Source organism: Camelus dromedarius, chromosome 20 (genome assembly GCF_036321535.1).
Source record: "Camelus dromedarius isolate mCamDro1 chromosome 20, mCamDro1.pat, whole genome shotgun sequence".
NCBI lineage: Eukaryota > Metazoa > Chordata > Mammalia > Artiodactyla > Camelidae > Camelus > Camelus dromedarius.
Window position 1 is genome coordinate 15,601,229 of NC_087455.1, and position 14,559 is coordinate 15,615,787.

The 14,559-nt window shown below is 33.2% G+C and overlaps 1 protein-coding gene across 1 annotated transcript in view; it reads right to left on the minus strand.

The window, feature by feature from the left end:
• The window catches only part of MTBP (MDM2 binding protein), a 57,606-nt gene that overhangs the window by 10,161 nt on the left and 32,886 nt on the right, over positions 1-14,559 (minus strand). Inside the window, exons 14-17 of the mRNA XM_010990995.3 lie at positions 11,237-11,404; positions 7,965-8,082; positions 4,641-4,796; positions 1,613-1,708 (exon numbers count right to left, since the gene is read on the minus strand). Coding sequence (XP_010989297.3) covers positions 1,613-1,708; positions 4,641-4,796; positions 7,965-8,082; positions 11,237-11,404 — 538 coding nt within the window. The remainder of the gene's footprint in view (positions 1-1,612; positions 1,709-4,640; positions 4,797-7,964; positions 8,083-11,236; positions 11,405-14,559) is intronic.

The following is a 14,559-nucleotide window of genomic DNA, read 5'->3' on the forward strand; positions in this document are numbered from 1 at the left end:
AGCATGTTTCTGGATTCACTTCACTCACCTCCTGCACCTCACCCTGATCTCAATGGCTCCAGTGTAAGAAAATGTAGTCACGGCTAGATTTGTTTATTTGCTTATGGGGGTCTTACTTTTTAAAGTCCTCAAATTCTTATTTCACCTATTTTTTTCACACTCAGAAATATACTGTTGCTCCTTGTTATTACTGAGTAGTATTGCTTTGTATACATACACTTGTTTATTTATCTGTTCTACTGAGGTACACCTCAGGCTATTTCCAGCCTAGGGTTATTACAAAAAAAGCCTGCTCTGTACATTCTTTTACAAGTCTATTTGTGGTATTATGTTTTCATTTCTCTTAGGAAAATGTCTAGTATTGGAACTGCTAAGCCATAAGGTCTGAATTGTTTCGTTTTATAAGAGCCTGCCAGATCCTTTTCTGAAGTGGACATATTTGATACTCCCACCAACATTGTCTAAGAGTCCTGATTGTCCTCTATCCTTGTCCATATTTATCAGTCTTTAATTTTAGCCATTCTGGTGGCTGCACAGAATTTTATTTTATGGATGTACTGAAATTTATTTAACCAAGTCCCTACACTTAGATGTTATTTCTAAAGTTTCTTATTTTAAATGACACTGTGAAAAATACCCTTCCATAATAATTTTATCATTAAGTGAAGTTAATCAATCTGATATTACAAACATTTGCATAGCTTTTGGTAAAATACTGAGCAGCTCCCCCAGACAGGCTGTAACAGTTTATCCTCCAAGTTAGCTTACTCATGTCCCTTTACCACCAACACGATTTTATGTGTGAAAAGGATCCTTACTGTTGTTTCGATTTACATTCTTAATGTATATTCAAAAAGCTGACTGGTGAAGAAACCAACTGCTCATGTGTAATGGCAATATGTATTTCCTGCTAGATAAACAAAGGGTTTAAGACAAAGGGTTTAAGATGCAGCCAACTCTTCCGTAGGGGCATTTATCCTATTTTCTTATTGATTTGTAAGCATTCCATAATTACAAATAAAATTTACCTTCTCATTCATGTTAAAAAATATCTTCCTCAGCTTAATCCTTACTTTTAGTCTTGTTTCTGTTGATGATTGACAATGCTGTCTTAAAATGAGGACAAATCTATCATTCTTTTCTTTTTTGGTTTCTTCTTCTAGTACAATAGACTTTCCCCTTTCCCCTACATTTTATGCTAGTTCTTTCCTTTCAGTTTCTCACTTTTAATTCTTAATACACCAGGGATTTTTTTTTTTTTTGATACTTGGTGTGAAGTAAGAATCATTTCAAACAGATTTATTTTATGTGAATATTTAATCAATGTTCTTACTACTATCTAAATAAACATTCTTATTTTTCTCCCTTATTGAAATTCTTCTTCAGATCAAATTCATATATATTCTTGCCTTTTTCTTGGAATTTCTATTTAGGTCCAGCCTCACATTGTACTTACATTAGTTTTATAATAAAATTATTTGTGTATGTACTGCTGCTTTGTTTTTTGAGGTTTTTTGACATACTTTTTCTCTGGCTCTCTGTCTCAATTTACAGCATAAGATAAGCTACGTCAACAACACACAGAAGAGTACAGTGAAAATAAAAAACTTACTCAATTCCATGATAATGACACACAGAGGCTTTTTCAAAAGGTAAACCCTGAAGTTTCCGAGGACTAAGTTCTGGTGTCAGAACAAAAGTCTTTTCCCTGAAACAAAAAGTTTTTCATTTGTATTTAAAGTTTACTTAGTGACAAAGAGAAAGTTCAAGAAACCGTCCAAAGAAGGCAATCTGATTTCCTTCTCTATAAGTGGATCTCAAAAGGGGTAAAAACTCAATTACATCAGAAAGCATAAGAAGGAAATCAAGTAAGGTTAAGACTATGGGTTTTGTCACTTACATGTTCTGTGCTTCAAGATTCTGAAGTTATGATGTTATTTATTTCATAAAATTATTCTGAGAAATGGATAAATCAAGAATATAACATGCTTTGTAGTGGAAATTCAAGAACAGCATTATTCCTGAAGGACTTTTTTTTTCTTAGTGTAGTGAAATGTTTATGCATTTAGTTAAATTCTCTTTAGCAGGGGAATAATTAAAGTCAAACTCGAATCTTTAGTAACAAAAGTATTTACTTCCTACTGCACCACTTGGGGGATCCAGATTTTCCTCTGCCTGGGAATGTAGTCATCTTGAAACCTACTTTAAGAGTCGGTGACCTTTTAGATATCATAGGATGTGAAGACTAACTGCTGACTTCAGTTCTTCTTCTGAAGTAGGTTTTCAATCAGCAGGTATGTCAGAACTAGTCATGTGGTGAACTTACATAAAATATTCATGCTCTACCCTCCACACCCGGACCTACAGGGGTACATCAAAATCTTGGGGAGAAGAAGGTCCTTGCAATTAGGTTAAGCTCTCAGAGTTACTCTAATAAGTGCCCTCTTTTTCTGCCTGAGTTGAGAGGCACTGTTCTAATGAACTGAATCATGTTCCCTAAGCTCAGCACACGTTAGATGGGAATGGTAGAATTATGTAACAGTGGTCTTTGCACAGTTAATAGGCAGGATGAAATACCAAGGGTTTGAATTCAGAAGACTTACAAATAGTATATAGAAAAGTAAGTAGATAGTAGAGTACCAAGAATAAATTTGCTGTCACATTTCCCCTCCTATGGTTTTAGTAATGAAAACTGTTCATCTGCCACTGAAAATTATCTAGAGTACTATGATAAGCATTTGAAATGATTACATTAAAATGTAAGACATATGAAAATTAATGAATCCTAAAAAGCACAATTTATATTCTAATGCATCCATTTACAGTGCTCCCTATAAAGTAACATTAATAAATTGCAATGATCCCAGTATTTTAATGACTGACTATTAAAGTGAATACTTTTGTAACATAGAACTACTTAGGTACCTAGCATTTCACTTCTTTCTTTTACCATGTTGTCTTCCTTTTTTTCTTTTAATCTCTCTCAGCAATTTTACTTATTTTTGTTTAATTTTACACACACCTTATTGTTTCTGAAGGAAACATTTTAGTAAGTATATATTTTGTCAAAATTTAACATTTCTTTGGCATATACATGGGAGTCATGCCTGTATTTTGTTTAATTTAATACTGCATTTTGAATGTGAAAATGAATAATGTATGTATATGCATGCCTGGAATATTGTGCTGTACAGCAGAGATAGACACATTGTAATTGATTGTAATTGTTTTAAAATTCTACTTAATATTGCATTTCGGGTGGTTCCTTGCATGGACAGACATTTAATAAAAGTCCACAGGTTCTTGGTTCATTGATGTGAAAGCTCATCCCTCAACCTCAATGTTAATAAAAGATATATTTGATAATGACGCAGTTCTTTACTAACACCACGGAATTATATCAAATTTTCCTAAATAAATCACTGGTAAACTACAGAAAGAATTAATTATATCTCCACTATGACACTGCAGCTACAAAGACATTGTGGTCAAAAAAAGTACAACCTTCACAATTCAGTTTTGGCAAACCCATCTGACTCTGCCAGTTCATGCTTAATGATTTGGAAGGGCAGTAATACAATAACTAAATAGATGAAAATGTGTATATAGTCCTTTCTCGATTCCCACAAAAAAGATTATCAATCTCTCAAAGCTATGAGAAAAGGAAAATTACTCTAAAATCTCACAATTTTTATGTCATTAAGATCATGAAGTCATTAAGACTCAGAGTTACTAAAAATCTCACATTTTCAGTTGTTTCCTATCTCTCTCTAGTGAACGTGCACAGGAACATGAAGGCAACAGGCTCTAACATTACTTTTCAGACATAACTGCCTTCAAATAAATCCTTCCCAAAACTTACCCTTAAATTCAATATCTGCCAAAATAAGCTTTGTAAAATCATCAAAATGATCTAATTTTTTAAGATCTTTTAGAAGGTCTTCAAAATAATGAATTAACAATTAAAAAGAAATTTGGACAGTAAACAAATTATTCAAGTCTCCCAAGTATTTGATGTCACAATTTTACCTGTAATTAATTAACTCAAGTTCAATGATACCCAAAATTTATTAACTAGTAACTTATGCAAGTTGTCTTGGAAGTCAAATTAGTTGTAAATCATTCATGTGGACACAAGTTCTTACTTGGTGATGTTATGGTTTCGAAAGCATTTTCATTCCCATTCTCTTCAGTTGAAAGGCTGTCCTTTTTGCTACTAGGCATAACTGACAATGTTATGACAAGCAGTGGCAAAATCAAAACTAGAGAGTAATTCAGAAAAGAGATATAATTTGACTTGCAAATATTCTTTTAAAAATGTTTGCAAGTCAAATTGTAATTTTTTCTTAAAAAGTATTGCCATCTGTATACAAAGTAGAAGCTGACTTTTATAGGAAATACGCTGAGGCTGCATTTATTACTCCTGTTTCCCTTACATTCAGAACTATAAAACAGTAGGACATTTGGCCAATGCCAAGGTAAAATGTGAGGATTAAAGCCAACTGACAAACACTGGGATCAAAGCTGTAGATTTTGCCTAAGCAGCACAGGGCATCAACTAATTGGAGAAATGAGATGCGATGTGTTTTTAAAATGATTCTTTAAAAAAATTAATTGGAAATTGTAAGTTTATAACTTACCCCTTTTGAATCTGTAAAGGTTGAAGATCTCCAACTGGTAATCCATCTGAAGTAAAGAATTTCAGCAATTCTTTAGCATCCAATAACGTGACTGAATCCCGCGGACCCTCCTTGTGGCCCAGCAACTGTTCAGATGAACGAGGTAATGAGCCAGTTCTGGGAAAATAATATTACATAGATTTATTAGAAGTGGATTAGAATTTACCATAGTCAGAAAAAGCAGCTATAAGCAGAAATGAGAAAGATACACAAAGAAAATTGAAGAACTACACATTTAGGAAAGTAAATAAAGTAAAATCTTTATAGCATCTAAGTGTATTTTGAAAAATCGGCAGGTCACAGTGAAACTTGCAGTTACCATGTCAACAATGCCACTATTTAACTAAAATAAACATAATCATGTTCTTTATAAATAATGGCATGATTAATTATTTAATAGCATGAAGTTATCAATTCAATAAAATTTAAATCTAAACTCTCTTGTATGTTCTGAAACCCCACAATATTATAAATTTTGAGAGCAGAGACTGAATGTTCCAATTTTCTATGAACTTGAAAGATTTACTTGAAGCACAATAATGAACCAAGATGGTAATCAGGAATTCCTCCAAGGTCTCTTCTAGCCATGATTATGACATTATGACTAAGTACTGGACCATTATTATACCTGAAATACACGTAGGACTTTATACTTTTCAAACTACTTTACAAACAATATATTCTTAATCCTCACAAATTTCCTTGAAAAAGACAGAAGAGGTGTTATCTCAAAATGAAGTTAACACTTGAAAATAAGAACTTGGTAACGTGAAAATCATACCAAGCCTAAAAAACTATTGTTATTTCTACTTTGCAGATAAAGATACTAACACACGACTGTCTGCATCATAGAGTGACCAGAGTGACAAGATGTTTAAAATAAGAGTCAGAAGTGGATGGACTCTGGATTAGGTACCAGCTCTCCTCTGTCACTCGATGAACCCAAAAAGCTCACAGAAAGTTTTATAAAATAGGAAATGGAAAATACTTTAGTTTCAGAAAAAGCTAAAGGTTTTATCAAGCACTGAATCACAGATCATGCTACTGCCCTGTCATCAAAGGATAAATAAAATCTTTCAGTATCTGTATAGATCATTAATTTCCTGACTTTACATTAATTCAACTATTTCCTGATTATTTAATCACCCAAACCAAGCATTTTTACTGATAATTATATAATTAAAATGTTGACACTATTGTTTTAGAATTATATTTCTATCTATTAAAAATCAATAATGTACTGGCAGTGCCCCTTTCCTCTTTCTATTCCTTTTATTTTTATTTTCTCTCTCTCTTTTTTTAAATTGAAATATAGTCAGTTACAATGTGTCAATTTCTGGTGTACAACATAATATCCCAGTCATACATATATATACATATATTTGTTTTCATATTCTTTTTCATTAAAGGTTATTACAAGATATTGAATATAGTTCCCTATCTATTCCCTTTATTTTTAAATTGAAGATATAAATCTAATAAAAATAGTCAAACAAGAAAACACTCAAATATTTTCTCTGAACTCTATACTCCAGGAGGGCAGGAAATACCTTATGAGTTTAATTTCTATCTAGCTGTTCTCTAATAATAACTCACAAAATCTTAATGAATATTACTCTCAATCGTTTTATAGGCTAGATGCAAAGGGGAAATGTATAATTTGTACTTATATAGAATTCACGATACAAGTATATAAAAGCAGCTTAAAAGCCCAGTTTGTGACAAATTACACTACCAAGATATGTCTTAGGTTAAAAACAGAACGCCCACAACACTTCATTTTGTTTGATCGTTTCAAGATTACAAAATATTTTTTTCATCCATTATCTCATTAAATTTTCACAACTCTGAAGTAGAACTGGGATTCTTAACCCCCTCTTAAAGATGAGGCAACAAAATCATACAACAGGTGACAGTTTGTCTCAAACCAAATTCTTATGGCTTCTGAATTTCACTATATAATGGTTCTTTATTCTCCAATAAAACTTGTTCTAACACAAAACAAATTATAAAAATATGCAACATAACTCTTGTCTTCAACCAATAATCCAATGTCTCCCCATATTTTGATGTGTCCACAAGTACTTATTGAGCATTTACTTTGTAATTATCATTGTGAGGTACTAAAAGAGTTCACTGATGATAATTTACAGACACATAATCACTGCTCGCAATTGTGTAGAGAGAGGACTTGAAGTAGGAGAAAGGAGGTGAGGAGACTGAAAAGAGATAAATACACCAATGTAGAATGAGGCAGAAAGGTACAATAAGATAAGTTTCATGAAAGAAGTAATAACACAGTCTTTGGGCACTTAAACAAGGAAGATAACATTTAGCTGCAGCCGTTATGAAAGTCTTGAGAGAAAGGTGATATTTGGGCTAGACTTAAATGACAAACAAGCTTCTAGTTCAAGATGGTGGGTTAAACATACACATTAACCTCTCCATGCAAACAAATTAAAATCACAGTATTGAAGTACTGGACATTAAGTTCATAATAGGGTTGAGAAAAGGAAGAAGGAAAAACAGTGGACCAAAGAGTTCAATGAATTTCAAGAAGGGATAAACTAGAACAAGAGCCTCAACAAGAATCAGAGAGAAACCTACAAAAAAGGTAGACTCTGTCTCCTTCTTCCCATCCCACAAAGCCAGACAGGGACTCTAAATGTGGGTTCAAAGACTGGCAACAGGCAGAAATCAGGTGATGCATTTTCAGAACTCTACAGCTATTCAAGTACCACCCTCCCCCACCACATCTTATCCTGGTGCTTTTACCTCCAAGTTAAAAACAGAAGAACTGCTCTCTGAAGATACAGAACTGTGTGCCTCTCCCACTGTCAGTGAAGCCCCTGGAATAAAGCCCCCTTATTTCAGTGGTGAGTGAAGGAACAAGAATATAAAACAAGAAGAGTTTAAAGTGACTCGAAGGAGAGAAGTATTTTTACTCCATTTTACATATTCCTATATTGTTTAGATTTCTCTTGCATAGTCATACATTTGTGTATGTCTATGAAAGATAATCTGGAAAGCCATCCACTAAAATGCTAGCTGTGATTATATACACTTAGAAAGTACAAGCAGAAGGTAGGGAAAAAAAGAGTATTTCCTGGACACACTACTCTGTAATGTATGTATGTATGTATGTATGTATGTATGTATTATGTATCTGTAATAAGCATGTATTTCTTTTACAATAAAACCATAAACTATTAGTATCTCATAAACACAATATAAAGATTAAGGAAAAGAAGTTCATTAAAAAATACTGAGCTATTTAAATATTACCTCATTTTCTGTTTAGCTTTTTCAAAAGTCTCCAAATTTTGAAGAACATGCCTTTCTGGCCACTCCAGAGGATTGGTTTCCACTAGACTTGAAGAAATAGCTTCTACTGAACTGGTGTCTGAGAAGAAAGAAATACATATATGTACTGAAAATTATTAACATACTGGATATTGCTATATTAAAAGTGTACACATGTGGCTACATACATACATTCCATCCGTGTTTGTGTGCACGCATACGTGCGTGTGTATAAAAGCAAGTTAGACTAATTGTACCATATTTACCTCAGGCACTTATTAAGGGTATCTCTGATGGCCTGAACTGTGTACAATACCATAGAAAAGTGCTTTGGAAATGAAAAAAAGAATCAGTATTAAGCTTTATTTATTTTATTATCTCCTCATAATAAAAGTGATGAGAATTCAGAAGATAGTTTAACACTGTGAGGACTCACACAGAATTAAAGTATAACTTTGTTATTTTTTGTGAAATTCATTTGAAATGAAAAGGAGACAACTCTGTGGAGAATACATTGGAAATACAATGTGATCTCCATGCTACAAAGAGGAATTAGCGCCAGTATCCAGAGAAATTCATATCTTTAAAAGAGATTATCTCATTCTCAAAAGTACAACAGTATAAATAACTTACGTTCGCAAGTAAAGGTTACTTAAGAAAAAATTCTCACTTTTCTATTAATGTTAGGTGCCTTACTATACATATTTTCAAGTAAATCACTAACATTAAATGTTACTTTACTACTAATAAAATATTACATGTGAGGGTGCGCTTATCTTTCCAGCCAGTAAGCTGCAATGAACTAACATTGAGATTGTTGATAACACTGCAATTCTCATCAAAACCATAAAGGGACGGACATCTTCCATTCTCATTATAAATTAGGAGTACATCCAAACTGTCCCAACGCAGGTAAAATTACTAACTGTACTACTTTCTGGATTCTAAGACTAACTGGCATTTTAAATTATTTTGAACTGTAACACACTGTTCTAATAAACTGACTGAAAATTACTGGACATTAGCTCTTTGACTAAACATCAACCCTGACAAAAATACCCATTTCAAACTTTGCAGTCTTACACAGTGGTAATGATTTGGTAAAGAAATGTTCAGAAAAAAAAAATTAATCATAAATGAAAACAAGCCAATTGCACATTATTTTCCCTTATTAGACTATTTATCTTTGAATAGTTTAAAAGATTTTTAATGCCTATATTTGGAACGCCCCCATCAAACACCATCCAAATACAGCACTTCCCATTTCTTAATTAGGGTGTAAAATACTGCCTGTTTTATAGAATAATGAGCTTTATAATGAAATAATCTGGCTTTCTAATGTTGGCATGACTATTCAAGAAAAGTATAAAGAAAAAAATCATTAGCAGTTCTGAATAGTTACAGGCTGTGTTTACAAAAGAATACAAGCCACATTAAGTCAAAGTAAACACGAGTCATTCCTGAATATTACAATATGATTAATTACTAACTTTGACTACACAATCTACATAAATATAAATGACAGGCTGAATATTAAGGAATGGATAGACAAACATTCACATGTGCCATATCTTTTGGGGAATAACAACAGAATTCTTAAGTAAAATAAAACATGGTATTTCATTCATGCGGCAAGCTGGACACTGGGCCATGCTGACAACCAAAGAGCACAGAATGGACTCTGAGAAACCAAGCACACTGCTTTATTGTTTAAAGTGTTTTAACTTAACAGGAGAAACAAAGAAATGGAAGTGATACAGTAGGGAAGTAAGGACTCAAAAGTGCCCTACAAAATCACAAATCACAGCAAACAAAACAGAAGTAGTGTTTCAGATAACGATATGTGGGTAATGAGTACAGGCCAGTATAGTCTTACATACCTAAATATGAATGAATCACAAAAAAAGGTTATAATTGATTCTTTTCACTGAGGCAAGAATTATAAACATATACTAGAAGATTCTTATTCAAATGTCTGAAATAGTGAAATTGTGCTCTAATTACAGAATTGCCTAGAAAAGCCTCTTATGCAGTGTTTATGTGACCTAACAGTCCCAGGTAAAGGATACTGTATTTTGAGTTCATATGTCACATTTGGCATTATGAAAGTCTTTAGCAATGCTGTGGCCATGATTAAATAAAATGGTATACTGACCTTCATTTGTTATATATGCTGCAGTTTTTACAAAAAAAAAAAAAGTGAATAATCACCAGCAGATCAGTAACCCTAACAATTGCTAATAACTCCTAATGTGCATGGTTGCAAATAATGGATCAGAATATGAAATATAATTAACCTTGCTACTTCACTTGCTGTGTAATTTGCATACAGGCATATAGTTGGCCCTCAGTATCCGCAGGTTCTGCATCCATAGATTCAAGCAACCATGGATCAAAAATATTTAAGGCGAAAAAGAATTCTAGAAAGTACCAAAAAGCAAAACTTGAATTTTGTGTGCACTGGCAACTATTTACATAGCATTTACATTGTATTTATAACTATATTTACATTGTGTTAAAATTACTGTAAGTAACCTAGAGATGATTTAAAGTATATATGAGGATGTACACGGATTATATGCAAATACCATGCTACTTTATGTAAGGGACTTGAGTATCCGCAGATTTGGTATTTCGGATTTCAACTGGTTCCAGCAACCCCCCACAGATACTGAGTGGCAACTGTATTTACTCAAAGGATATTAAAAATCACAATGTCATTCTTAGTCATGTTCAAATGCACAAGCTATCAAATTTCAGTTCAGATTCTAAAAAATCTTCAGGGTTTCTTTCATTTGTTCAACAAATATTTGAGGGGGGGTAATCTATTCCTGTGTGGCAGGTGCTGTGCTCGGCTCAGGGATATCAGGGAATATAGTTTACAGAGAAGACAAATAGCAAATAAATAATCACATACATAGTATGCGATTTAAAATATCAGAAATAATTTGAAGAAAAAATATAGAGAATGGGTATAAAAGAAAACAATTTGAACTGAGGAAGGTCGGGGGCAGGGAGGGTAAAGCTCAATGGTAGAGCACATGCTTAGCATGTACAAGGTCTTGTATTCAATCCCCAGTACCTCCATTTAAACAAACAAACAAAAACTTAATTACCTCCTTCCAAAAAAGGCAAAAAGAAAGAGAGAAAGAAAGAAAAATAATAAAGCTTTTTAAAAAGTAAATAATAGTTTTAATAATAAATGTCAAATGCTACACACAAATAAAGAATATTCAAAGCAACAAAAAACTTACCATTTGACATACTGGAGGTGTTGCCTGAGGTTTTGTCTGTCTTCATTAGAATTGTTTTAGGAACAATAGCATCAAAATTATCTAAAAAGCATTTCCGTTTGAGTGTTAACAGACTTTTGAGTTCATCAACAGAAAAGACTTCAGGCTGCTTGGCCAACTTTCTCCTTTCTGTTAAGACAACAAATCAATATGATTAACACTAGAACTGTTATTTTTAAAGCCTCTCTAGAGCTCATCTACTAGTCTTTTATGGGACATATTTTCAAAAGTAAAACAAATGAATTTCTCCAGCAAATCAACATTCCTGTGTAGGACTATTTTCATTTTAATCCTATTTGAAGGTAACAGTAGAATTTCCAGTTATGTGACATAAACATAAATAATTTATTAATTCTAAAAGGTGATAAACAGCAAAGATGAATTTACAAAAGTTTTCAGAAATATATTGTGGAGTATTAAGACTGGCCTTATGTTGGTGTTTATGTGAAAATAAAACCTGTAAGACTTTCAGTTAAATGTGGTGGCTTGGCCATTTCCATCTATTTCTTCTCCTTCCCCAAACCTAAAATTGCAACAGAGGAATAAAAAAGGATAACAAAAGAAGAATAGATAGATAATGAGTTTTCAACAAATTCTGGAAGATAAGATGACAGTGGGGAAGGGAAGAGAAGGGGAGGGGAAGGGAAGGGAAGGGGTGAGGAGGGGAGGGGAGAGGAAAAGGAAGGGAAGGGAAAGGAAGAAATATTAAAGCTTAACACAACATTGTAAATGGACTATACCTTAATTTAAAAAAAAAAAAAACTAACCACTGGTTTAATCCAAATCATGATTCCACTGTAAAGGGTGGAAAAGGAAAGTAAAGTTGATGTGGTAAAGCTAAATGTTTACCTCCCATAGTTTGACGTTAATATAGTGCCTGAAAATGGTAAATCAAGAAATAACAGCATACAAATATTATTTAGAAAACTGGATGAAATGTCAAGGAAAACCAGCCAGAAGAGCTGAGAGCAGCCGCCTGTGGACAGAGACAGAAACATGGGGAGGAAAATGTAGGGCAGTTTTTTGCCATTTCAGGTTTTTCAATAGCATTTGAAATTTTAAACTATACCCATCTACTCCAGTTGTATAATAACACTTGATTTTTAAAACACTCCTGGACAAATAACATTTTCTTCTGTGATAAAAGAGTAAACTATAAATTCACAACAAATTCAATGCAACAAAAATTGAGTACGTACTGCCTGCAAAGCACTGTGCTGTGCCCTTAGATACAGAGGATTGAAACACATTCCATCACACTGTGTGAGGCTAGTACATAAACAATGCAGGGACTACCTGGTCTTAAAGGTTCTACTTCAGAACATCAGCTTTACGATAAACACCTCTGTGAAATCTCACCTCACCAACGTGGATATTGGCAGGGTCATTCTAGTTTCTGACCAAAAATAAGTAACACATGATTTTTGCAGTCAAGAACAGTAGTAATGGTAAAGTAAGAGTTGTAATATGTGCTGATTTAATTACATTTTCTTAGTGAAGATGAAGCTTCAGTGAAGCCTTTTATTCTCTTGCCATCATCTGGGAGTCATTCTAAAACGAAAAGTTATCAATAATTTGCTTTCATCTGAAAGGTGCACAATAAGTAATGTGCTTTAGAAATTAGCCCTACATTTTTATTAATGCCAAACATATACTTAAATAATGAACCTGACCTACACTTATTAAAACTGTCAGTTATTTTACAACATTGGCAATCTGGAGAACAGTATGTGACTTCATATTGACCTTGATGACTGAGCAACAGAGAGAAAATCAATGAAGTTTAAGAGGGTTATGGGCAGGATGGTTTACCTAGGTGAATAATCATCTCTACACAAATGAGTTTGCAACACAAGTGGCAGATAACAATTTGGGAGAAAAATATTAAAGTCTAAAAATAATTTAGCAAAAGAATGCTATTCCTAAAAAAGCTAGTAATAATTCAGGACTTGTTAAAGAAAAATAGAGTATAAAATATCTGAAAGTATCAGCAGATTGAGCACATATCAGGTTTGCACTGGGTTCTATAAATTTAAAAAAGGCATGGGAAACCACAATAGTGGAAGCAAAATCACAATACTGCTATTTTGGTAGTTGTTCTGCATTACATTAAACAGAAAATTTAAAAATCGTTCAGCATTCTTAAAAGTTCTCTTTAAAAATCAGTGAAACAAGATATTTAATATTTTTAACTGTAAAAAAATTTATAAATTACAAAAGACCAGGTAAAACATAAATAATAAAACTTAAGTATCATTCTAAACAATAGTATTAGATATAACTTTTACAAATAAAATTAATGAAAATAAATTATTCTAAAAAAATTAAACCCTAACAAATTTTATTTGACTTTTGTGTTATTTTAAAAAACCAAGCACTCAATAATGTGAATACATTTTCATGCAAACTCCTCCAGTCACTTGTTCTGATTCAGTATAGTCAGAGAAAGAGTTGGGGGCAGTAAGAATACGTTTACTCCATGTCTTGTGGATAATTTTGAAAAAAATTTTGAACAACTTTTCATTTTTCGGCAAAAAGACTATAATCTGTATTGATACTGAATCATTTTTTTCCCAAAGAAAGCTATTCCTATCACATTAGTTTTCATCACATAAATTAATCAATTATATCAATTTAAATATTTTTATATTTATATTCACTTTGAAAGTCATTGAAATAGACACTCAAATACTCTTACACTGGAAACTTTGTTTTGATGTCATTCTCCTGTCTTTTGAGACATGTAAAATCTGAACAGATGCATCTCTGTCCTGAAATTTTCAACTCAGTATTAACTCTGGGTACAGAAGAGATTGGTTCAGCAAGTAATTCCATCACAAATGGATTAACTGGATCACTCATCTGAATCAAGATTTAATGCTTCAGATTGCAGACTGGCCAGTGCATGGACACCCCGAGAGCTGATGTCTCCAGCAGCTATTAGCTGTGAGGATTCCTTCAACTTCAGGCCCCCTACTTGCCCTTGCCTTTGCCCAGCGCTGTGGCACCCTTACAGCTGCTGCCTGTGTTACAACTCAGCTGCTGCTCCCTCTACATTTTCAGATTTATTTAGTACTTCCTTTTCCTCCTCCCCCTAGCAGAGCTTCCAGTCACACCTACAGGCAGCAACCTAATTATAGGCAACAATCTAATTATAGTTATATTTCCCTTCCAACCAAGCAGGAGGGATGGCCCTACTGGGCTTTACTCCTCTTACCCAAAGGACATATGTACCAGCTTCAAAGAGCTGCCTGTTTTTCCTCCCTGACAATTTTTCTGGTTGG